General features: G+C 37.9%; 3 protein-coding genes across 3 annotated transcripts in view; all 3 read left to right on the forward strand.

Moving 5' to 3' along the window:
* The first annotated feature begins 6 nt into the window (after positions 1-6).
* The window catches only part of LOC108766554 (uncharacterized), a 40,785-nt gene continuing 16,340 nt past the window's right edge, over positions 7-24,451 (forward strand). Inside the window, exon 1 of the mRNA XM_018515913.1 lies at positions 7-273. The gene's annotated coding sequence lies outside the window, so the exon portion shown is untranslated. The remainder of the gene's footprint in view (positions 274-24,451) is intronic.
* LOC108766528 (uncharacterized) lies at positions 16,592-17,117 on the forward strand. The gene is made up of 2 exons (XM_018515867.1): positions 16,592-16,982; positions 17,068-17,117. Exons 1-2 carry the CDS (start codon positions 16,592-16,594, stop codon positions 17,115-17,117), a joined length of 441 nt encoding a protein of 146 aa, XP_018371369.1.
* LOC108766557 (uncharacterized) lies at positions 17,125-17,408 on the forward strand. Its single transcript, XM_018515916.1, has one exon. The coding sequence runs from the start codon at positions 17,190-17,192 to the stop codon at positions 17,394-17,396; it is 207 nt and encodes a 68-aa protein (XP_018371418.1). The 5' UTR covers positions 17,125-17,189; the 3' UTR covers positions 17,397-17,408.

The raw sequence follows: 24,451 nt of genomic DNA on the forward strand, positions 1-24,451 counted from the left end.
GCCGCCGCGCCGTTGATCTGACGACGTTAAGGGAAGAGCGCAGTTTCCAGTAGACAGAGAATGTAACGATTTCCGCGAGGTCTTCTCGTGAGGCAAGGAAGAGAAGAGGTGAGGCGAACAGCCTGCAGCAATCGGTGGCGATTTTCTAAATCTAGGGAGAGGGCCGCTTCGTCATCGGGAGGGAAGTTTATGGCGTGAGGTGTTATTGGTGCGCAAACGGACTCGCCCGTTCTCTTCGCGGACGAAGAGCTGAAGCTCATCGACAGTCTACAGGTAACTGCTTTTCGCTGTTTTCGCTCGGCTCACAAGAGCGAAGCAAACCATTTGCTTGTCGTCCGCAATTAGCTCTCTGCGAAGTCTTTTTTTTCTTTTCCCTTCATTTATTTCCGTTATTTGGTTCCGTTCGAAACACGCAGCGCGCACAAAGGTGCACCAGGAGGAGAGACCAGGACAGACTCGTTTTTTCTTCACGACCGACAAGACGGAGAAAGTAGCGCGTATACTTGGCGTGTTTCGACGTAATATCCACGCCGCTGAGCTGAGGATACACGGGTACGCGGTCTTGTTCGAAAACATAGAAGACTCGCGCGCGCAGTCTGAATTGTACGTGGCGGCCAAGCTTTCGCGTCACATCCATCATCGCGAAATTCTATTTCCGAGAGACGGATGTAGATCGCGAACGGATAGGACAGTTTGCATGCGGTGCCTCCACAGCCGCGGTATTTTCAGTCGGTTCGTATCTTCAACGGTACGTAACTTCCTTTCGTGATGGGATCTCCGATCCTTTTCTTCCATCAATGATCCCAATATCTACCGCTCATTTATCACCCGAGGAGACTCATCCGCGCAAATTTGCGCCAATTTGCGCCCGTCCAGCAGATCTTTAATCATCGATATCGTCATTTAGCGCCGTCCGAGCCCATCGAGCCGGCCCGGCCGAGCATTCTGAGCATTAGCAACAGTAGCAACAGCAACAGCAGCGGCTCGCATAGGTTCGTTATCGATCGCGCGCGAACGGTCACCGTTTCGCCCGGCGTTGTTTACACGTAGATGTGTTCGCGCGTCTGGCAACAGGTTATCTGTGCGACACATCAGAAATGATCAGGATATCAATCATGGAACTTTATCCCTAGGATGGAAAGTGAAAGGTGAAAATTTTAACCATTGAAGTTAATGGAAAAATTTTTCACTTTTCATCCTAGGAAAAAAATTTCATAATTGATATTACGCGACTTATGCCTGTTCTACAATAGGGTTGCTGCAAGTCGTAAGCCGTAAGAAATTAACAAATCGTAGTTGATTATTTTTTTCATATTCAACTGTGATTGGCCAATTTCTTACGGTTTGAAGCGGTTGTGCTTCTGGATACGCCTATTCAGTACTATGACCGATCGCTGAACGCTCAGTGAGCTTTTGTATCTGTTTGGTCCATATTTTTCGTTCTAAGAGCCATTCCACACAAACTTGCATAGCCGCATAAACATATGCATAAAGAAAATCATTCAATCGTAGTTTACGTTTGTCTTTATGACAGAAATGTGATTGGATAATTTTCTTTATGCACATATGGTTATGTGGCTCTGCAAGTTTGTGTGGAATGGCCCTAACGGAATATGCCAATCAGATGCAAGAGCTCACTGAGCGGTTGTCCGTTCTGAATGCACTGATTGTCGACAGACGTATATATTATACATTCATAATCGTATACCCAAATTCATCGCACGTTCTCGCTACAAATCTCGGGCCGCGGACGTTTATTTCGTTATCGAGGATCTTAGGAAATGGAAAATTACTTTTTAAAAGTAACAAGTTACAGTTACTCGTTACCAAGTAGAAAAAGTAACAAGTCACCGTTACTAGAGTTACCAATTTTTAAAAATAACTCGTTACAGTTACCGTTACTTGAGAAAGGAAGGGTGCGCTCCGTTGCACGCATAATACGCATAGACTACATAGAGAACCGTTCCGTTTCAATCAATGCGCGCATCAATGAGTACCGATACCGCGCACAGATTTTCTTAGATTCTCTCCACTTCTCGTGCATCAGCTACAGCAGCTCGAACGTGAAGCGTTTAATGCGAATGATATGTCTAAAAAAAATTCAAAAGCCTTTTGCCGCCTTTTGCTCGGATTTACAGTGCAATAATAATGGCAAGTTATTTAATCGAATTTCCAGTCATTGATGAGAATAACGAAGTTGTCACCCTTTTTGTCAACCAAGAAACTGCTGTGACAGCGATTGCAACTCAAAATATCTATTAAAATATATACAATCTCGTATCGTAATAACCTCAACAGTAAATATCTTATTGTCGTCCATGGTAGCATCCATTTTTTATTCGCATCAAACGCATGGTAAGCCGTTCCGTTTCCAAGCCCGCATTATTATGTGCATTATCGAAATGGAACGATATTAATGGATGTATCCAAAAGCACCGCTAATTGAGCGCTCAGTGAGCGGTTGTGCTTCTAAATGCACCTAATGTGCGCAGCATATTGAATGTGATCTATGCACTCAATGCGTGCAACGGAACACACCCTAATTTTTCGTTATTTTTTCGTTACTTTTTTAAAATCGACAACTGTAGGTCTGTTTTCTGTGGCTGAACTAGTGTTGAACACTTTTGGAACTTAAAGTGAAAACTTAAAGAGAAAAATATACGTTTGATATTTGTTTAAAGCGAGAAAGGGACTTCTAGAACAGTCTAGTGCAGGAACAGAAAACAGACTACATACCAATCACAGCGGACGAGTGCCTAGAGGCTTTCTAGTCTCAAGAGCTATGAGTGGCTTGTGTCCAATTGAACCGTGTCCAATCATATGCAAAGTAACGATAAAAGTAACTGTAAAATTCGTTACCGTTACCAAAAAATATAACTACATTACTGTTACAATTACCAAAAAGAAAATAACGCAGTTACCAGTAAAGTTACCAAAAAAGTAACTTGTATAATTGTAACTTCGTTACAAGTAACGAGTTACTTCTATTCCCTGGGTCTTCTGGACAGATAGTCTGTTTTTTAATAGCTAAGAAAAATAACCTCGGACGCGGGTTGAAAGCTTCTTTTTCCAGTGAGCACACGACGCTCTGGCACCTTTGTGCCAACGTAAACACGGATCGGTCGATGACTGCGAAATAGGTGCTGTCGCGTTAAAAAACACATCTCACGGGATCGTGAAACAATGGCTATGTTCCAAAATTGACTGCCGGTACTAAAAATCTATAGTGCACGTAACGTAAACCGTAAAATTTTCAACGCTGGCAGTAAATTTGGAACACAGCCAATAATACAATATATCGGATCATACTCAATATATATCATTTGCTATCGGTTGCTACCACAGTATAAGGATATACAGTAGGAACAAGCAGCGTCGGCATCTTCGATCTTTTTCAGACGAATTTTTTAAGTCCGCCATGTCTTTGGTGACCAAATACCGTATCAATAGTATTAGGACCTCACCGCCTCAACAACATACTCAACCAAAAAAGGAGATAAAAAATCTTAACTTTTGAGAATCTTCCATCAAATCGGTGATCAGTCAGGTACATCCACGCACAGTCACGTTGCTTCATAAAATTAATTGCTGTAATCGGCTATTCAGGAGAGTGTCTCGTCGCTATAACAAGCGCAGCTTGATATATGTCATGGCGCGATTGCAGTAACGGAGAAACTATGGGTTCTCTGCTTTGATCGGGATTGGTGCCACCAAAAACATGGCGGCTTATGATGCGCAAGCAAATATGCGCGGCTGAATGGAAAACGAGGTCTTGTCCCTACCGTATATATCCTTATACTATGGTTGCTATCTTTGGGTGAGTTTTTTAATTCATCGATTGATCAATCGCATGAAGCGCAAATGCATCAAAGAGTTTTTTTATTCATCGATTAAATACATTAATGTATTTTTATTTACAGCGTTGAAATCATCGCTTATCCATCAGATCCATCGACTAATTTAGTCGATGGACTGATGAAATTTCTGATTGAACATGAGTGGGGGGGTATATTTCTTAATCTAAAATATTAATTACGATTATTGGTTAATATTATATTTTATGGGCACTATAATGTGAAAACACACACACACAATATTATAATTTAATAAAAAAATTGTTCAAAGATGAATCTTCTGATTCCTTTTCTAATTCTTTATCTTCAATGACCAACAACAGTGATAGTGATATGGATTTATTATTAATTAAACGTAAACTTGTTAAGCACATAAAAATTGATATTTCCTTTTCAAGAATAGTGCCTTTATACTCAAATATAGATTTTAAAGCACATTTTCGATTATCTAAATTTCTAGAAATTCTAGAATTTTAATTGAAATATGTACAGTAGAGTGATTATAATTGCAGAAAACATGTAATATGTAAATAATATGTAAAAACATATAGCTTTGACCAAAAATATGAGACATCTTATTAATCATTGTTTAAAGGTTTAGTTTAAAAATTAATTTATGGCATTTATTGAAAAATTCACACATTAAATTGAATTCAGTTTTGTCACTATTTTCATCAAACCGTTCTTCAAGGTAGATCATTAAGCATCCATCGGAGACGCCATGTTGTCAATCGCCCGATGAAAATGCGGTAGATTTATGCTGAATTAAAAAACTCACCTCCTTCCTGCCAGAGATTCTACTGTTATCTTGCCGGAGATCGATTGCCTATCAAAATTGTATATAGTGTCCCATAAGTTTTGATAAAATCCCAGATAGCAAAGTATGTCTCAGCAAAATCGCACAAATCTGTGATTGCTTATGATGCTGGCAACTTGCTGTAGATTTGTCTTCAATGATTTCGAATATACCGACATTGTAGTAACATGCAGACAACAATGTGTATATGTATTGCCAACAGTTTAACAGCAAAATAGCTGCGTCAATGTTATCGTGCGTTGACGGCAATACTACAGCATTGTATGATGCTGCATATTAATATGGCAACTTGATGGCAGTAGTACGAATTTTGATGATGACGAGTTTAAAGTTGTCGGCAAATTGCTGGCAAGTTGCTACTTAATATTATCAGATCGTGAAGGCATCAAGTTCCCAATAAATGAAGACTCAGTTGCCGCAATTCTGGTAGCAACACATACTTAGCAATGCATGCTTAGCAAACAACATGCCAACAACAAGACGGACACGTTGCTATCTGGGAAGCTTATATGTAGATGGACGATATATGTTAACGAGATATTAATTTATAAATATTGTCGAATAAGCGGATAAAGGACCCCGTACTAATCCTATATGAAATTGGGTCTCCGTGAAATCAAATGGTTTTTTAATATATTATAGCCTATGACCTGCTAAACAAAACGTATAAGTTTTAGCGCAAAAAAATTAACGGTTTTCATGTTTGATTCACCTAAAGTTGCTGACATTTCACCATAAAATGCTCAATAACTTTTAAACAGCTGACCTAAAATGGATAAAATTATAGTGTTTTGAAAAGATCTCAACAAGGATTATAAGAAAATGAAAGAAAAAATGGGGGGTCTCGCTTAAAAAATCCGTGTGAATGTTGTCATGACCTTGACGACACCAAAGTCAAATTGATGAAGCCAGTGGCTAGACCTTTTTAAACTCTACAATTTTTATCTAATACATTTTTTTTATAAAACTTATAGTTTTTGAGATATTTTGTCGTCTCGGAACATTTTATGTTCCTTATATGATTATATCATGGTGCTACATATAATTATATGCCATATAGAATTACATACTATCATATATGATGTCCAAGTATGTGCACATGTATAAAACGATACTCTGTTATAGAGTATGTAGTGTAATTCCCTACTCTTAGCGTAATACAGGACCAACGACATGGACGTAATAGGGGTTTGATCCCGTGTTGGTGTGTGTGTGTGTGCGTGTGTGCGTACGTGTGCGCGCGCGCGTGCGTGAGCGCATGGTATTCATGGGTGCGTATGCGATATGCAATTATATTACTTAATAAAAAATTGTTCCTCAATTATTTGTTAAATTATTTTCATCATTCAGATCCTGGGAGGAATTACACCACATATTCTGTATTGTTTTATACAGGTGTACATACCTGAGACATTATATATGATAGTATGTAATTATTATATATGCGGAATATAATTATATATGGCACCATATATAATCATATAAGGAACATACAATGTTCCGAGACGGCAAAATATCTGGAAAGCTATAAGTTTTATAAAAAAATGTATCAAATAAAAGTTGTAGAGCTTAAAACGATCTAGCCACTGCGCACTGGATTCATCAGTTTGACTTTGGGTGGCGTCGCCAAGGTCATGACAATGTCTACACGGATTTTTTAAGTGAGACCCCCCCCCCCCACTTTTTCTTTCATTTTCTTATAGTCCTTGTTGAGACTTTTTCAAAACACTATAATTTTATCCATTTTAAGTCAGTCGTTTAAAAATTGAGCATTTTATGGTGAAATGTCAGCAACTTTAGGTGAATCAAACACAAAAACTGTTCATTTTCTTGCGCTAAAATTTACACGTTTTGTTTAGCAGGTATATATAGCTATATATATAGCTATAACATATGAGAAAACCATTTTATTTCACCGAGACCCAATTTCATATAGGATTAGTGCGGGGCAGTGGTGCACATTTGGCTTCCGGCACCACGGAAAACCCGTCCAACTTTTACCCCCACCAAGCAGACACCTACTGGCACCGAGTCGGTCAACTTCGCCACTGCGCGAGAGCGAGCGAGACAGCGAGAGAGAGCGTCCGTCCTTCTCGCTCCAGTAACTTGTAAACACAAGCGAGTATTAGAGCGAGAAGGACGGACGCTCTCTCTCTCTCGCTATCTCGCTCGCTCTCGCGCAGCGGCGAAGTTGACCGATTCGGTGCCAGTAGGTGTCTGCTTGGTGGGGGAAAAGTGGTAGGGCGGGTTTTCCGTGGTGCCAGGAGCCAAATGTGCATCACTGGTGCGGGGTCCCTTTGACGCATAAAGCAACTTTAATATTTTTCTGAGCTCTTTATGAAATATCTTAAAGATTTTTTTAAAGAACTTTTTAAAGATATCCTAAAGTTGTTTTACGCGTCGATTTTAGACATTTTGCTCATTGAGTAACTAAAAAAAAAATAGTGAAAATTGCAAAACAATAGAGAACTTTTTATTCAATTTAGTCCATTTTATCTACATATGAGTTCTTTGTCAAAACTTACCGGACATCCTGCATTGTATAAATCTTGATAATTTTCTTTTTTTTTTAAATGCACTACAAGATACAATTTTGATAGGCAATCGATCTCCGGTAAAATAGTGGAGTCTTCGACAAGAAAGTCGCAACTATGTACCGGATTGCATCCTGCGAACTTGCATCATGTTCGAAAATCGCCTGTGTCATATTCGCGGAAAACGTAATCCATTTTGGCAAGACTTGCTGGCCATGAATCACAATTGCGCGTTTTGTGTAATGGATGTAAACGAAACAAAACGAGAAAGAATAATCGTGCCGCGTGTCGATCGCTGTCACTGCCACGTCTCGCGCGCACATATGTTTGCATTATAAATTCGGTGTCGACATGTTTCACCTCGAGAACCAAGCTCCGCGTTTGGCGGTGCGCCAGATGACGACGACAATAACGGTGTGAATGGATATCGCGATAATTTCACGAAATGGTAAGCCTGTGGGCCGTTCATATTGAGACGTGTGTTGCAACGCGAACTCGAGCTGCAAACAATTATCTATATACCTTTACGGTGAACATATTTAAAACACCGTATAGAATTTACGGTGTTTTAAAGATGTTCACCGTAAAGGTATAGATAATTGTTCGCAGCTCGAGTTCGCGTTGCAACACACGTCTCAATATGAACGGCCCACAGGCTTACAATTTCGTGAAATTATCATGAATATCTTTAAAACACCGTAAATTCTATACGGTGTTTTAAAGATGTTCATTAGCATCAGCATTGTTAAATATTACTTGTCAATTTGTGACATTATGTACTCCAGCTTTAATTTAGGACTGTGTTTTAAGTTCGAAAAATAATCATAGTTTGTTTCAACTGAAAGTTATAAGATTCATGTAAAAAAATATATTAAGATACCAAAAGACTCGTTTTGAATATAACCTTCTTTGCTTATTTGTGTTGAATTCTGTCTTTTTTATTTTTTTAAATCTTCATTTTGTATACTTCATTTTGTTAATTTTGTTGCTTCTGTAAGGAACAATTATATTGTAAATCTGTATATCTTAGCGATTTATTTTGAGAGGATCCTCATCCTAGAGCGCTCAATAAATAACGATATATACTATCTATTTATCTTTGTTTGTTTCTCTCTCTCTCTCTCTCTCTCTCTTCCCCCTCCCTCCCCCCCTCTCTCTGATTTTCTTCGACTACTGCTCCAGCAGTTTTCATAGATCTGACAGATCAGCAGAGACTCAGAATCAAGCGTTTGATGAATGCATGCGTACGTTTCATATTCAGTAAAGACGACCATATATCACATTATTATGGCTTACTGCGTTGGTTGACCGCGGATGATAGAAGAGAGTATCAATTTGGCTATTTTCTATATTCCATCCTTATATCCGTAACTCCTGGAGCTACCTGGCCGATAAACTAAATTTCTGTCCGAGACCTCGAGCCACTTCCCGTGTCTCTCCTCTTGATCTTACCGTTCCCATCATCTTACCAACGCTCATTTGTTCATGCCGCTTTCTCAACATAGAGCCCTCTTCCTAGTATTATAGGATCAGGGAATCGGAGTCCCTCTCTTTTTTTTAAGCACGCCCTCTTCTGTCATCTGCAGCGTCGCGGGGAATGCTAGAGTATCATCCTAATTCGCGTTTAAATTTCAATATTGTTTTGCCTGCATTTGCTCTTCATGCAATTAACTCTATGCCTTAAGCTATTATCATCTATAAGTCCTAAATTCTACTTACTTACCCTTACTTTACTCACTTTTACTATTACGTTTATTTTTATTTTTTTATTTTTTTGTATCTTTCATTTTCATCTTCATCTCTATTGTCGTACGTAATATTACTATTCAATCGTTGCTTATTTCTTCGATATCGTTGTTAAAGTGATAATCTCCTTATTGTACTGCTTACTGTAACTTGTGTATAGTTCTTAGAGGACTCGCCCTAGATCTGCAATAAACGCTCAATCAATTAATCAATCAGTCTCTTTCACACTTTCTCTTTTTCTCTCTTTTTCTTTCTTTCAATATTTTTTTCTTTCGAGAGGATTGTGGAATTGCAACGGGAAGAAGCGAAATACTAGATTTTGAATAAGATGGGTGTTAATGGATATATGGTGAACGCGATGCGAAAGTGCGTAATTAGAACACTGGGGAGTGTTAGTTACGTCACGAAGCGTTTCTGCGGACGGAATACGCCCGGGGGTGAAGGTCTCCGGAGATCGGAAAAGTGTCGTCTTCCTATTAATGTAATATTACGGTTTTATTCGTGTTGATTCGCGTGTCCATGAATCAAATATGGTACTTATGCGGAATATCTCGCTTCTACAAAACATTCCATAACTTCAAGCAGGATAATAATTCGTTACTCGATTGGTGCGTCAACTAGTCTCCACTCGTTTACTTTTCTCTCAACTTTACGTCGATATATCTGCTAACACTTTGCGTGACTCTTGTTACTTCGTTTACTGATCATCCTCCCTTGCAGAATGACAAATATACTTTTCCCCGTGTATTTTCCCTCTCTCCTGCTTCTTCTTTGTGTTTTTTTCTTTCTGCATCGCGAATGTCCATTTTTTCCAGCGTTTTTTCTGTCTCGTTTTTATGTGCTGCAAAAGAAAGAAAAAAGAAATCAGTCGATTCGTCACGAGAGAGACGAGAGGAGAGTTGCAAGAAATTAACTTCGACTTAATTTTCATCTTTTTTCTGAAGAGTGGTGGTAGTGGTAATAGTAGTAGTGGTGGTGATGGTGTACGAGGCGTGTTTCTCGTGGCGTGGGCTTTGTCGCAGCATACATACGTGGCTCATACAGTGTATATAGTGCACACCGCCGCTCTCTTGTGTCCTCGTGTGTACTTTGCGTTTGCGTTCTGCAAGGGGTATGGGAGATGGTTTTATTGATCGTGGAGCAGGAAACGCTTTCGCGGCGCCGCGCATTGTGATCGTAAAACGAAGGAGCATCCACGGAGTCAACCTTGAGATTTTTCTCGAGATACAGAGTGGACACGCGAGTTCTCGCGAACTGATTCTCGCTCCAGGTCATTGATATCGATCCTCGGTGGCGTTTTTAATAACAGATACTGCGCTTAAATTATCGGACGTACAGTAAGTCCTATGCGGTCGATGCGGAAGAGAGAAGACGAAGAGATTTATATTTCGCTGACAGTAAATGACTGTCTCATAAAGTGACGCGAAATAAGACGCGAGGTCTTCTCGGCTGTACGACGAGAAAATCTGCTTTTATCCTAGCGACTCCTTCCCGCTCTGTATCCTTGCAAGTCGGATACCAAATCGAGTCGGAATCGTACTGATCTTTTACAGATCGTATCAAAATTCATGGAGGGGCGTTGTGTCGCCCTACAAAAAGAGTACTTACTGCATGAAATGTCCTTTTACGAGGAACGTGTTTCATTATGTGTATAAATAAACACGCAAAAAATAATTAGTTAAATCGCGTATAAATAAAACACGCAAAAAATGGTACACGGTAAACTCGAATTGTAATAAACCAACTCAATCTCAGCTAAATATGGCATAACTGTCGGGTTGTGTCAAGAAACATTTTAACCTTTAATATTTTCCTTGTGTTTAATAAACATTGAATTTAGTTCTGTAAAATATTTATTTCCTTACGAAAAAAATACACCGAACTAGGCGTTAGCGGTCTGAAATGACACTTAAATTGAATGTCAATTTCCAAATAAACCTTCATCTTGAGGATTAACACTTAATTTGAGCGTTATTTCGGACCGCCAATACCTAGTTCGGTGTGTTTTTTTGTAAGGGTTAAATTAACTAAACTTATTACTAGTGAGAAATAACAATGAAATCGATATCAAATCGACGTCGATTTCATGATTTCGACGTCGAATCGACATCGATTCGGCGTCGATTCCATTACCGTTTCTCACTGGGTACTAGTATATGAACGTAATTGTATCATCAATTAAAATAATTTTATCAGCATAATTAAATAAATCTACAGTAAAATAGATTTAATTTTTAACTCAACTATTCTATAAAATAACGGGAATTCAATAAATTGTTGATAGAGTAACAATTTCGGAGTAAAATCAATTTTGTCTTCGAGTGAAACTAATTTATAAATTTATCTAATAGGACAATATATATATATATATATATTTATTAAATTTATTTGATCCCGTTACTTCGTAAAGTAATTTAATCAATCATTAAAACTTTATTATAAAGATCGATTAATTAGTAGTCGCCCTGAAAAAAATGATTATCGCCATGATGTGGTGAGAAGTGCATGAAAATGATTTAAATGATTTAAACATCTCCGCTTTATACGGATGAATGTCGAATCTCTCTTACGAATACACGCGTCATCTGTTGATAGCTATGCAAAACACTCTCTCGTTCTGAATCAAAATGAAATACCATCAATAACGACAATAACTTATTGATTCCTGTTACTTTTATGTCCTCTTACTTTTACGTTACATATACTTTCATTTACTATTATAATAATGATTTAGCGAGGGGTTGGTCACGAGTGGTTATAGTGTACAAAAATTACCCTTGATACGGATTATCTTTAAATTACCTCATATTACTTAAGATTACTTAATACTACCTCAAATTATTCCAGATTATCGAATACTACCTCATATTAACCAAGATTACCTTAGAGTATTTAAAATTATGTCATATCTTCTAAGATTACCCGAAATTTTTCGAAATTTACTTTGCTCATTTAAGATTATCTTATACGAGTACATAAAGTATTATTTCTTCAGATCACTCTGGAATATCTTTATGGACCACTGTGATAAGTATCTTTGAGAACATTGATTTTAGATTTCCACTACTTAAGCAAAAAACCCAATTTTACATAACAAATATTTATTGCCGAAACACAAAAATATAAAAATTTCGCAAACAGAACATATATTATATGTATACAGGGTGTTCGGAAATTCAACCGACTACATTCGTGGACAGATAGAGCGGACTAAACTAAGTCGAAAAGTTCTCTACCATTTTGCAATTTTCGCAATAGTTAACAAAATATTAATTACTAAAAATTGCCGAATATTGGTCTTTAATAATTTTTTTCTCAAATACTATCAACTTTACAGAAAAACTGCAACAGACAAAAATTATTTATTTTCTTCTCATAAAGTTCTGAGAATTTTTTCAGAATTTCTTAATAGCTTATTTTCTCATGTTGGTAAAAATAGTTGCCAATAAGAAAATGCAGTACTAAAAGTTGATAAAAAATTCTGAAAAAATTCTAAGAATTCTATTGAATATTCGGCAATTTGTAATAATTGATATCTTATTAACTATTGCTAAAATTTCAAAATGGTGAAGGACTTTTCGACTCAGTTTAGTCGGGGGGATTCCGTTTGCCTACAAATCGATTGTCTACAGTATCTTTTGCCTACATCACTTTTGCCTACAGCTCGATTGCTTACATGTATTATTGCCTATAGCTCGATTGCCTACACGTGCTTTTGCGCACAAATAAAAATTTTAGAAACGAAGCTATTTTTGCCTACATGTACTATTGCCTACAGCTCGATTGCCTACAGCTCGATTGCCTACATGCGCTTTTGCGCACAAATAAAAATTTTAGAAAAAGAGTTACTTTTGCCTACATGTACTATTGTCTACAGCTCGATTGTCTACAGCTCGATTGCCTACATGCGCTTTTGCGCACAAATAAAAATTTTAGAAAAGGAGTTACTTTTGTTTACATGCACTATTGCCTACAGCTCATAACCTTCCACGCGAAATGAGGGCTACACCAACAAATGGTTTGGTTAGGATTTTTTGGAAAAATATTCCAAACGGACACTGTCTACGCTGACACCCCACTGTTCACATGACAGATTTCCTAAAAATATAAATTATTTTCTTACTTAACTTTAATTTTATATTTGTGCGCAAAAGTGGCTTCTTGGTTCCAGTACAGGTTTACGATCACTCTCACGTACTTCTCATCCAGTCCTATACTCTGTAACACTTCTACCATCTTTAGGTGTTGGACTTTGTCGAATGCCTTCTGATAGTCAACGAAGCAACTACACACATCACAGCTCATGTCTCTGCACCTCTGGAACAGGATCTGAACAAAGCTTCCCGAGTACAAAGTGCATTTTTTAACCCAAATTGAGTAGGGGCCATTTGTTCTTCACACAGCCTATAGATTCTTCTGTGGATGATTTTCAGGAATAATTTCAGCAAGTGACTCATCAAACTAATTGTTCTATAGTCACTGCATCTCTTAGCTCCAGGTTTCTTGGGGAGAACGATGAACTCTGATTTGAGCTATTTCTGCGGGATACATCCTGTATGATAGATGTGAACACTGTCGTTAATCACTCCACATGTTTCTCATCCAGCAGCTTGATGAACTCCGCCTGCACCCCATCCGATCCTGATGCTTTGCCTTCCTTCAGCGCTGCGATTGCACCTCTTTAAGGATCGAAGGGCCTGTATCGGAGTCGAGCTGAAGGGAGTGTGTCATGAAATAATTCTTCCACATAACCTTTTCACCTGTCCAGTACTTCTTGTTTATCAATGATGACACGTCCATCTCTGTTGACTAGTCTGGTTGCCGACCCTGACTTCGCCTTCCTCGTCAATTCTCTTATTTTCCTATGCAGGCTAAAGCTATCAATTCTCTATTGGAACTTTTCTATGTCGGAACATTTCTCTTCCAACTCCTGCTTTGCTTCTTTGATCTTAGTTTTCACTGTTTTGCTGAAATCATTATACATTGCCGAGTTGTTCTTACTTCTGTGCCTTTGTTCCATCGACTGAAGGATTTCATTCGTCATCTATGACTTCTTCATCTGCTTCTCCGGTCTGAGCAGTTCCGTCTTGATGGCGGTTACAGACTCACACGGCTAGTTCAACTCGTCCTCCATCCTAGTTGGATCACCGTTAGGTCTATGATGCTCATTCAATTTGGTTTGAACCTGCTTTCATACAACTTCATTCTTGAGCTTCCGAAGATCATACCTCGGTTCCTGTCTCTTACGGACCTTCTTCATACGCACTCTGAAAACTCCGATAGCGGATTGTGATCCGACCGCAAATTCGCCCCTGGATATGTTTTAACAGAGGAGAATGCATTTCCATATCACTTGTTGACCAAGATATAATCGATCTGGTTTCTGAGTATGTTTTCCTCTCCGTATCCATCGGTAACTTCCAAGTGTACAATTTCCTTGGGGGCAGCTGGAAGAAGGTATTCGTTATGACGAGTTTATGTTCTTCCGAAAACACACTCCTTCCGCCTATTCTTTTCTCCTAGACCCCTATATGTCCTATGTGTTCTCCCGTGCGCTTCTTGCCCACCTTCGCATTGAAGTCTCTCATGATTATTGTCAGATCTTGTTTTCGCAACAGTGTAGTAATCTGCGCATAAAACTCTTCAACCTCAGTTTCTCTGTAAAGTTAATAGTATTTGAGTAAAGAATTATTGAAGACCAATATTCGGCAATTTTTAGTAACTAATATCTCGTTAACCGTTGCGAAAATTGCAAAATGATAAGAGGACTTTTCGACTCAGTTTAGTCCGCTCTGTGTATAAAAAGCGTTTGGCAGAAGTCTCGTCGGACACTCTACCATATATGTATACATATATGCACAGACTTCTACAAATAGACTATCAACTTCGCCTCCGTGTCTAAAGACAGCGCTGTGCAGCGTCACATCTGAGTTCTCTCACTTACACATGTATAAATTACACGAACAAATTCACACGATACTCACAGATAGGACGCATACATACACATATGGAAACTAAAAGGACAGCCCGGAATCAAGTTTACCCCTTTCTATCACATTGAGCCAGCAGTCTATTTATATAAGTCTATGCATTGGAAAACTTATCTTAACGTATATGAAATATACGAATGAAATTTCACAGATTTCTATCTGATTTTCCAAAATGAACATATCTATAGGAATTTATCAAAAATTTATCGTATAAAATGGATCGTTCTCGATCTACAATTTAGTTAAGTTTCTATTGATAATGTATAAAAGAAACTCTATATAAAATTTGATCGTTTTTTAACGATTTAAAAATCCCATCTGAACGTATACGAGAATTATGAGGGGTATTTCATAAATTTCTATCTAAGCTTACACAGAGTAGAAATACCTATAGAAGTTTATTGTAAAACTATACAAAATGAATTATTATTAATATGATATTTAATTAATGACATTTTATCGACAAAGAAGCCAAGTCTATAATATTCTTACGGTTTTTAGGAAATTGGAAAACTTATAATCAGAATGTATATGAAAATTACGAATAAAATTTCATAGATTTCAAGAATGGAAATACCTCGAGCATCGATACCTCGGCATATTCATTGTCCATATTGATAACTACCAATAATTATCGACTGATAACAGTCAGTTATGATCGCCGACAGATACATTAGCACAGATCAGCACTGCTGTCTATTTTTAATGTCTACCTGTCATATGAAAATTATATGCTCACCAACTCGCATATTGCGAGGGGGGGGAGGGGGGGGGGGGGCGGAGTTAGGTATGAGTGTTTTGTTATGACAGAAACGAGCTATTTACTATTCAAGCTGCGTATTATTAAATATTTATATTGATGAACTTGCGATATATTTACAAGTGGATTTGCACTTTTTCTGATTAAATGGGAGCAATATGCAAAATAGCGAGAGAGTGTCAGTCGGTGGCCCTTAAATAAACAAGACACGCGTGCTGACGAGAGGAGATCCTTTTGCAGGGGACTGAGAATGCACGCGCGCCGTCGTCGATCGCTTTGACACACGTAATTCCATCGCAGTGCATCCTGTAAAACCCTGTAAATAGATCCTGTAGGCCTTTAGATGAATTTAGAAGTAGCTAATTAGTGTTGAGACGCAGACGAATTTGCTAGAATAAAATGAGGACTAATCGAAAACTAAATGAGATTGCATAATATAGGCAGTAGAGACGATATCTTAAAATCATCAGCACGAGTTTTCCTTCAGCCGTTTGCTGCCAGTAGTGATGTCGATCGATTAATTGTCATAATGTATACGCGATTGTACTCATTCAATCGCTCAGCCACATTGCTCGTTTGCGAGCAGGCATGTAGATTGCTTTACAACACTTGGCCTGCTTCAAAATAATGTAATTTTACAGTCGGACTGATCTGGCATTTCTTTTCTTCCAACTTTTCGATTGATCGCGACATCGCGAGATCAAATATATCATCGCTGGCCGGGGTGGTACTTGTGTGCTTTTCGGTGATAACAAACAAATTGTCAGAAAATAAAAAGAAACGATCTCGCGATGACGATGTGGAAACGGCTCGCGGGAGTAGAAATTCGTCGAAGAAAATTGACTAGCAGGATTGACTGAGCCAAAGGGTTGTCTTTCCGGTGTTGCAGGATGCACGCGGTTGGATTGCACTCGGCGCTGGCCATCAAGCGTCAGCGAATGCGCCGGGACGAGCAGCGTCGCGCGCGCGAGCGTCGTTATAGCGCGCAATCGGGCGAAAGCGGCCTGACATCGCCTAGGGCCTCGACCGGATCGCTGGACCACCATGGCAGGCATCACAAGGGCACGCATGGCGGGGCGCGTGCGGCCGGCCAAGGTATGCTGGACACGAAGGTGGTCACTTCGATCGGAATGCTGCACATCGGCGTGGTATTCCTGGTACTGGGCGCTTTCCTGCTGATGAGCGGCTTGTTGCCAGGCGACCTCGCTCACTGGGGCACCAAAGCATCTGGCGGCTGGTGGAACGAGCTGGTCGCGGTCGGCTTGTTCGCGATCCTAGTCGGTATTTTCTTGATTGTTCTGAATCGTGTGATCGCGAAGAAGGAGGAGGACGATCTCGAGGAATACGTACAACGGCAACTCACCAGATCCCGATCAGGACATCGATTGGAGCGGGATGTGGAAACCGGTGGACTGACCACTCGCCACGCCAGACGGGCGAAACAGATGAGGCAGGTGTCATCGGACACATGCCTCGAGATCAAGGATAATGGCAAGGTCGATGGCGGCGACACTATACCTGGAGCAGATTACCGAGGAAGAAATCATCAGCGACCGTGTCGAGACCTCGACCACCAACAGTCTCAGCCCGAGCTCACCTAGCGAGACCCGAGAGCTGCTGCAGAATGCGCGGTACTCGAAGCAGAATGGAAATCCGCAGCAGGTTCATCCGCCGCTTTATGTCTCTAAGATCTAGACGATAGGATCGAAAGAGGAAGAGAGGTACGACACACACGACAAGCATATAACGCGTATACGCGCGGAAAAGTTTACTTTCTATCCATTCTTATCGGTGTCTTCCGACTGCACAATATTCTTGGGAGTGAAATTCCCGCAGTCAGCGTACATCGTTCTTCCGCATTGACGTCGGCAAATATAATGAGTAATGACACTGTGAGGAAACGCAACACTGGGGAAAAAAGACAGTAAGCGAAACGAAACGCGACGCTGCAAGATAATCAAAACAGACAGACCCGAGAAGACGGAAGAATCTCCGCGTGGATTAAGTAGCGACTTTTACGTGACGTAACGCGACAGTCCTCATATTTATATCGAATCGAGACGTACGTCATGATATCCGAACATTTCTTTCGAGAGAAAAACTTCCGAAGAGAATTTGAGAAGCGAAACTTTCGATAATCGTACACACATAATCACAAACACAAACGTATACACGTATAACACACTCGACGGACGGACGAAGGTAGGAAATCGAAGAATCGAATTCAAGGACCAAGAACATTACTCGTGGAGATTACATCATTAGAAAGAAGCGCAACTTTGCGAAAAGACTTTGCTATTAAAATGTATTCTATACAAATATATGTATACTGGGAAGTACTCGATAAATAACTCATTGGAAATAATCGTTTCTACTTAAAAGAAAACATTTATTATTAAGCGTATGAGTAACGGCGTATATATTACGATAATTCTTTATGCATTTTTCACTTATCCTGCGTAAGTTCGATCTTCTTGTCCCCGCAGTAGTTATTTCTAAACATCGATTTCTAAATTATATTTGCTCTCCATACACCGCAAATCTAAGTATGTAAAATGTAACTTTAATATATGTGTTATGATTTAATTTGTTTTGTAAAAATCACTTTATACACTGAGAAAAAAAGTTGCTGTTTCAAAAAAATATTAATTGATTTAACTAAATATGGCAGTCATGAGCTGTCAAGCAAATATTTGTTAATTCAATCAAAAATATTTGTTAATTCAAATAAATAACGTGTTTTAAATTACAAGATTTTGTTACTCCGAATGTAAATATTTGAACTAAATAACCATTACGAACAAAACGCATTTAGTCAAGTTAACAACCTTTTTTCTCAGCGTACTACACATTTAAGTGTAGTACATTCATTTTTGTATGTGGGTGTGTAATGTAGTATTAATTTTACACGGAAAACTAATATCACACACATATTTTGAAGTCACTTTATATACTTGAATTTGTGTAAAAATGCGATTGTTATTTCTTTTCTTTTTTATCATTAATTGAGCAGGTTGATCTCATTAAAAGATTATGAAAATTAGTATTTACATTGTTATATTGAACATCATCGTTCGTACAGCATCAGACATAAAAAAGTTATTTATGCGCCACGGTGTGCGACTCGAGAGAACCGAAGACATAAGATCTCTATACTTCTGTCAAGCTAGCAGGACCAAATGAGCAGAATCGAAAAATACCTTTTTAATTATTTAGTGCTAATTTGTGCTACAAAGAACAATTTCGTACCACATGCCATTTAGAAGACACTCGTGATTTTGCTAACTTATTATGAAGTTATACTATTAGGTTCAAGAATAAAATATCCTTGATAGAAATGCTATATATAATTTATGCCGTCAAAATATGAAATTTTAGATTTTGTGCCCCCGCCGTTTCTTTGGAAACTACCCCCGACTCCTACAAGGTTCAAGAGTAGAGTACCCTTCGTCACGAGCAGAATCAGTCGCAATTTTCACAATAGAAGCGATATAAAATGTGCTGATATAATTATGCGCGATATAATTACATTTTGTAGCACAAATTAGCACAAAATAAACACTAAATAGTTAAAAAGGTCTTTTTCGATTCTGCTCATTTAGTCCTGCTAGCTTGACAGAGGTGATCTCTACAATCTGAATGGCTGAATGTTTCGACAACATTCACAATGACATTTCAAATTTTGATTTTGATATATTCTAGCGCTAATGTTCTCTTCGAACTTCGAAAATACAATACAATTGATACGTATACATGTATGTTACGGAGAATTCGCGCGAATTCCAGCGTGTGCGTCGAATAGAATTGCAACTATTCGTCCAGCGACTGTTGGCGTAAGCAGTATTGTTAAGCTATTTGATAATTTATACTATGCTATATTCTTTTTTATAATATATTAAGCATTTATTTACACGTAACACACGTACTAGCTTTAATCGGCGAGATTTCTGGGGGCGAACGATGTTACGCGTAGTTCTCTATTATTGTTAGATATGTGTATGTATGCGTGTGTGCACGTGTATAAGTGTGATTTCACTTAAATTGACGAACTTAGTTATTTACGGAGAACGCGCATTTTACCGTTCCTTCCCGTATATCTCTCTCTTCAAAGTAAAATATCGCTATGCTCGGGCGCTACTATTCTGTGATCCTAAAAAGAGAAATTAATCGTCTTACACATCTTACACCACAGATGAATTAATCCTATTGAAAATGTTCTTTCGGTAGCGGTGTTGTATGCTTATGTGTTCTATATACATTATACTATATTACTCCATTATATCCACGGACAAGTACCACGTAATTGTACGTGCTGTTTTTATCGTTATCGCGGAGCGTTCTGACTACTCTTTAACAGATCTCATTATGTATTCGATTGTACAATTTTTTATGCTTTTTGCAAATTTAAGAATGCAAGAGGAAGGGGGGGGGAGAGAGAGAGAGAGAGAGAGAGAGAGAGAGAGAGAGAGAGAGAGAGAGAGAGAGACTGTGAGGGAGTACGCGAATAGAAAGGGTGAAATTTGTTACGATTAAATCGGGACCGATTAGCTCAAGTTAGAATGAATTGAGAGCTGCATGAGCTGTATCTCGAGAATCTTAAAAAGTCTTTAAATTTTAGAAAAAGGTTCAATCGCGTGAAATCTCATTGGAAGGAGCTTTTTCGGGTCGAGGAAGCCTAAAAGAGGAAAGCTAAGATCGTTCTCAGATTAGACAATTGATATCCCGAGTCTCAGGATATTCAGAATTCGCCCCTTAAACCAATTGCAAGTTAAACGTCATGCAAAAGTGCCTTTGATAATGTGCACTACGGTATTCCTTTTGGTAATAATCTTGACGAGGATATTCGAGTTTGATTCCTCACCCTTTTTCTCCCCCTCATCTTTTCTCTCCTTCATATAAATCCTTCATATACTTCTCGTATTTGTATGTTGACGTACATGCGCGAGCGCACAGATGAATGTTAACCATGTGGATCAATTAAAATGTTTTCTCCAAATCTCTGTGATCGTGAGTAGAGGAGACCGGGGCAAGTGGTTACACAGGATAAGTTGTTACAGTTAATTTTTTTAATTGTTACAGGTGGCAGCACATTTTTATGAATTTTTATATGATTCTTATAATATTCTTCAACTTCACTTGGTTTAGCCGCCATATTTGAACTTTAGAAGACGCTACGTATGTTTTCTGGATTTTAAAAGTAAATATCTCATTGTATAAATCGCTTATGTTATTGTATATATAAGTTAGAGGTATGTGATTATCCTTTTGTATATTTCTTTCATATACATTTGATTATAACACATTTTATTTAATATATAATCGATATATGTACTATCGATATATGTAGTTTTCGATTTGTATTTTTTTGAATTGAAAATGGAAGGTTGGGGCAAGTTGTTACACTTTGATCGGGGTCGGTTGTTACAGTGTAACAATTTACCCTATTCAAAACTATTTTTTTTTCATCTACAGAATGATGCACAGACTTCTATAAATAGTACTGCCTACTTCGTCTCCATGTTTGAAGACAACACTGGGCAGCGATATATTTGTGCTCCACTCTCACATGTATAAATCACGCGGATAGTGACGTTAGTGTTTTCATAAATTTATGCGATATTCATAGACAGGACGCATACATATGCATATGTAAACTGAAACAAGGACAGCTCGGAATCAAGTTCATCTCTTTTTATCATATTGAATCAGCAGTCTAGTTATAAAAATCTGTGGAATGGTGCGACTTACAAAAAAAAGACAAACAGAGGGTCTATAAATGTAGAAACGTATGCGACAAAGGAAGTTAAAGATGGCCACCTGTCTGTGAGAAAAGCAGCAAATGCATGTAACATTAATTTTATGACTTTTCAACGTTAACTTTAATAACTAATTAAAGAAAAAATTTTTGTAATAGTATATTTTTTTAATTTTATATTATAAAATAAATATTCCCTATGAAATATTTCGTGTTTGATTTTATTATAGTCTTGAATTTGCTTATATATATGTATATATTATATATATATTTCAAGCGATATTGTAAATGTAACAACTTGCCCCAGCTCACAATCAGTAACAACTTACCCCACAGTGGGGTAAGTTATTATGATTTATCTACTGATAGTAAATCTTAATTTTCAGTATTTACAGACATAAATACAAATTAGAAAAAATTCACTATCTAGTTAAAGATGTACTTGAACCAGTGCATAAGTATTCATTAATTTAAATGTATACATTAGTACGGAAAAAATTGCTAATCAAAAATTGTAAAACTTGTTCCGGTCTCCTCTAATTTCCGTTTTTTCCGGAAAAGTATAGCTTTTCGATTGATTCTCTGGATTTGCGCGTTCGTTCGTTCATTTTTGCTCGACTAAAAGGCTGACGAACTAATCTTATTTAGTCATACACATATTATATATATATATATATATAATATGTAATGTATATATATACCTATATAATGTGTAAGTCTCCCTCGCAAAATTAAAATCTAAGAATATACATCTTAATACTTAAGACTACTCGTGTACTATCTCGATCTCGTAATTTCGTTGTTTACCGTGATAGATTTACAAAGCACACAAATTCCTCTTTGGGCGGGACGTATATATCTGCCGGAGAAACGTCTGCTCCAGACATGTCCTCAATAAATCCTCAAATAAGTGGTACAATTATTACTCTATATGCCGTGTGTGCAAACGCGCGTCTATTGGTTGCAAAATTCTTAATATTTGAACAAGTGCATGAGTCATATATTAATTCCGACGCGTAGGTGAGATCATCTTTGAACAAGACAAGTCTACCTATAGAGTTATCTGCTGTCTCATTCGTTTCGCGTTGCCACTTCAGTCTTCAGAGTGCAGTCTACTTAACGTTAAAAATGCTTCTAGGCATTTGATTGATCAATCAGAAGGAAGAATTTTACTAATTAACCAATTAAAGAATATTTCAAAGTGTTTGTAGTATCAAGTGGATCATACCCCCATAGCAAAAGGTCATAGCAAATTCACGTCACAATAGAGTCACAGTAGTCAGGAAGAAAATATAATGCCACTGTGAGATTGTCATAACAAATGCTGTGTTCCAAATTTATTGCCAGCACTAAAAATGCTACAATTTACGTTACATGTACTATAGATTTTCAGTACTGGAAGTCAATTTTTGAACACAGCCAAGATAACACATGTTACAAAGACATTCGCACATCGCTATAACGTAACTATAATTGTTGTAATGTAGTTGTGACGTTTTTTTGCTATGGGGATAACCTCAGAAATTTCTAGAATTTGCAGAATTTAACTTGTGCAAGATATTCCCCACTTGTGCATTATTTTTCGATAGATTCTTTGATTGATCGAAAAGTCGACTTCTCCTCGGCGTTTCCTTCAAAAGTACCGAAGGATAAAGAGATGATTTATTACAGCTTTCCAATTTCTACAGTGTTACGCATCTCTGCATTTAAACGTTAGTTTAGAATTCTATTAAACTTCCTCCAAGTTTAGCTGAAGAATGTAGAACTTTTTTATAAAGTGCAATCAATTTAGCTTTCTAAACTTTGGCTCACCGAAGGAAATCTTTTTTTCAGTTACTGTTCATAATTTGAAAATTATCGTTCCGTCATTATTTCTCTGAGGAAAATAAACCTGAAGAATTGACCAAAGGGTGAAAATATGGAGAGAAAGAAGGATATATATATATATATATATATATATATATATATACATACACACTACGCGATGGGAATGTAGTTCGAAATGGATTTTAATTGCTGTATATTGCCGTTGCGTTGATTGATCAGTTTTGCAAAGCGACTCTCAGATGACTCTTTAACTCTAATCTACAATAAGTGTCATAGGCCTTTAATCCTTTACTTTAAGCTCTAAACTTTATATAGCTGAGATCTGTCCAGGTCGTTTCAAGCTTAGGATTAACGTAACGCCGGGAAACATTTTTTGCCAGAAAAAATCATTACATTATAAAACATAGAGCAAAAGGTTAAAGGAAGGCTGATTAAACTTAAGTAGATTGAGGCTCAAACGACGATAGGAATTTTCATCTTGCGCACGCATGCGTCGCGTCTGTTGTGAATGGTCTTGCCCATTAGCCGTTAGCTAACGGTAACGAAAAATCGCCGTTTCCCTGAGAAGAGCGTGAACGATTGAAAACGATGAAGTTCTGAAAGTATTGCTGGTACATACGGCACAAACGAAACCGAAATGCTCACTTCGTGAACAAATTTACTGTATCTCGATGAATTTTCCTCGCATCGCTGCACCTTTGAATTCTTACCGAAATCTTAAACACGGTTGAAAAGGTGAATCGAAAGGCGAAGTGATATTCCGCTTTTGTTCATTCGCGTTTTGATGTTGAAACTATTCAGTGAGAAATGACAATGGAATCGACATCAAAACTCGATGTCAATTCGACGTCGATTCGACATCGACTCCATTGTCATTTCTCACTGGATAGGGTTGCAACGAATAATGATTTGTCGGATAACCGGATATCGGATCTTATCCGGATAACCGGATTGTATCCAGTAGAATCGGATAAGCCAGATAATCGGATTTTATTCGAAAATTGCACAGAGCTCAAAAATTAAAAATCTAATTGTTTTTTTTTTTGTAAATGTAACATATATGTTTTAGGTAACATCTCACCGATTTCAGTATCCTTTATACAGGGTGTTTGGCGACTACCGCATTTTTTGTCATACGTGGGTAGAACAGCCTATACTGAATCAAAAA

This window comes from Trachymyrmex cornetzi, unplaced genomic scaffold (genome assembly GCF_001594075.2).
Source record: "Trachymyrmex cornetzi isolate Tcor2-1 unplaced genomic scaffold, Tcor1.1 scaffold607, whole genome shotgun sequence".
In the NCBI taxonomy this organism is placed as follows: Eukaryota; Metazoa; Arthropoda; class Insecta; order Hymenoptera; family Formicidae; genus Trachymyrmex; species Trachymyrmex cornetzi.

Excerpts from the sequence above, each read along its gene's own strand:
- LOC108766528 (XM_018515867.1), top strand. The coding sequence starts at position 16,592 with ATGCACGCGGTTGGATTGCACTCGGCGCTGGCCATCAAGCGTCAGCGA. Across the intron at positions 16,983-17,067 it reads CTTGTTCGCGATCCTAGTCG|ATCCCGATCAGGACATCGAT; the intron begins GTATTTTCTTGA and ends GCAACTCACCAG.
- LOC108766557 (XM_018515916.1), top strand. The coding sequence starts at position 17,190 with ATGGCAAGGTCGATGGCGGCGACACTATACCTGGAGCAGATTACCGAG.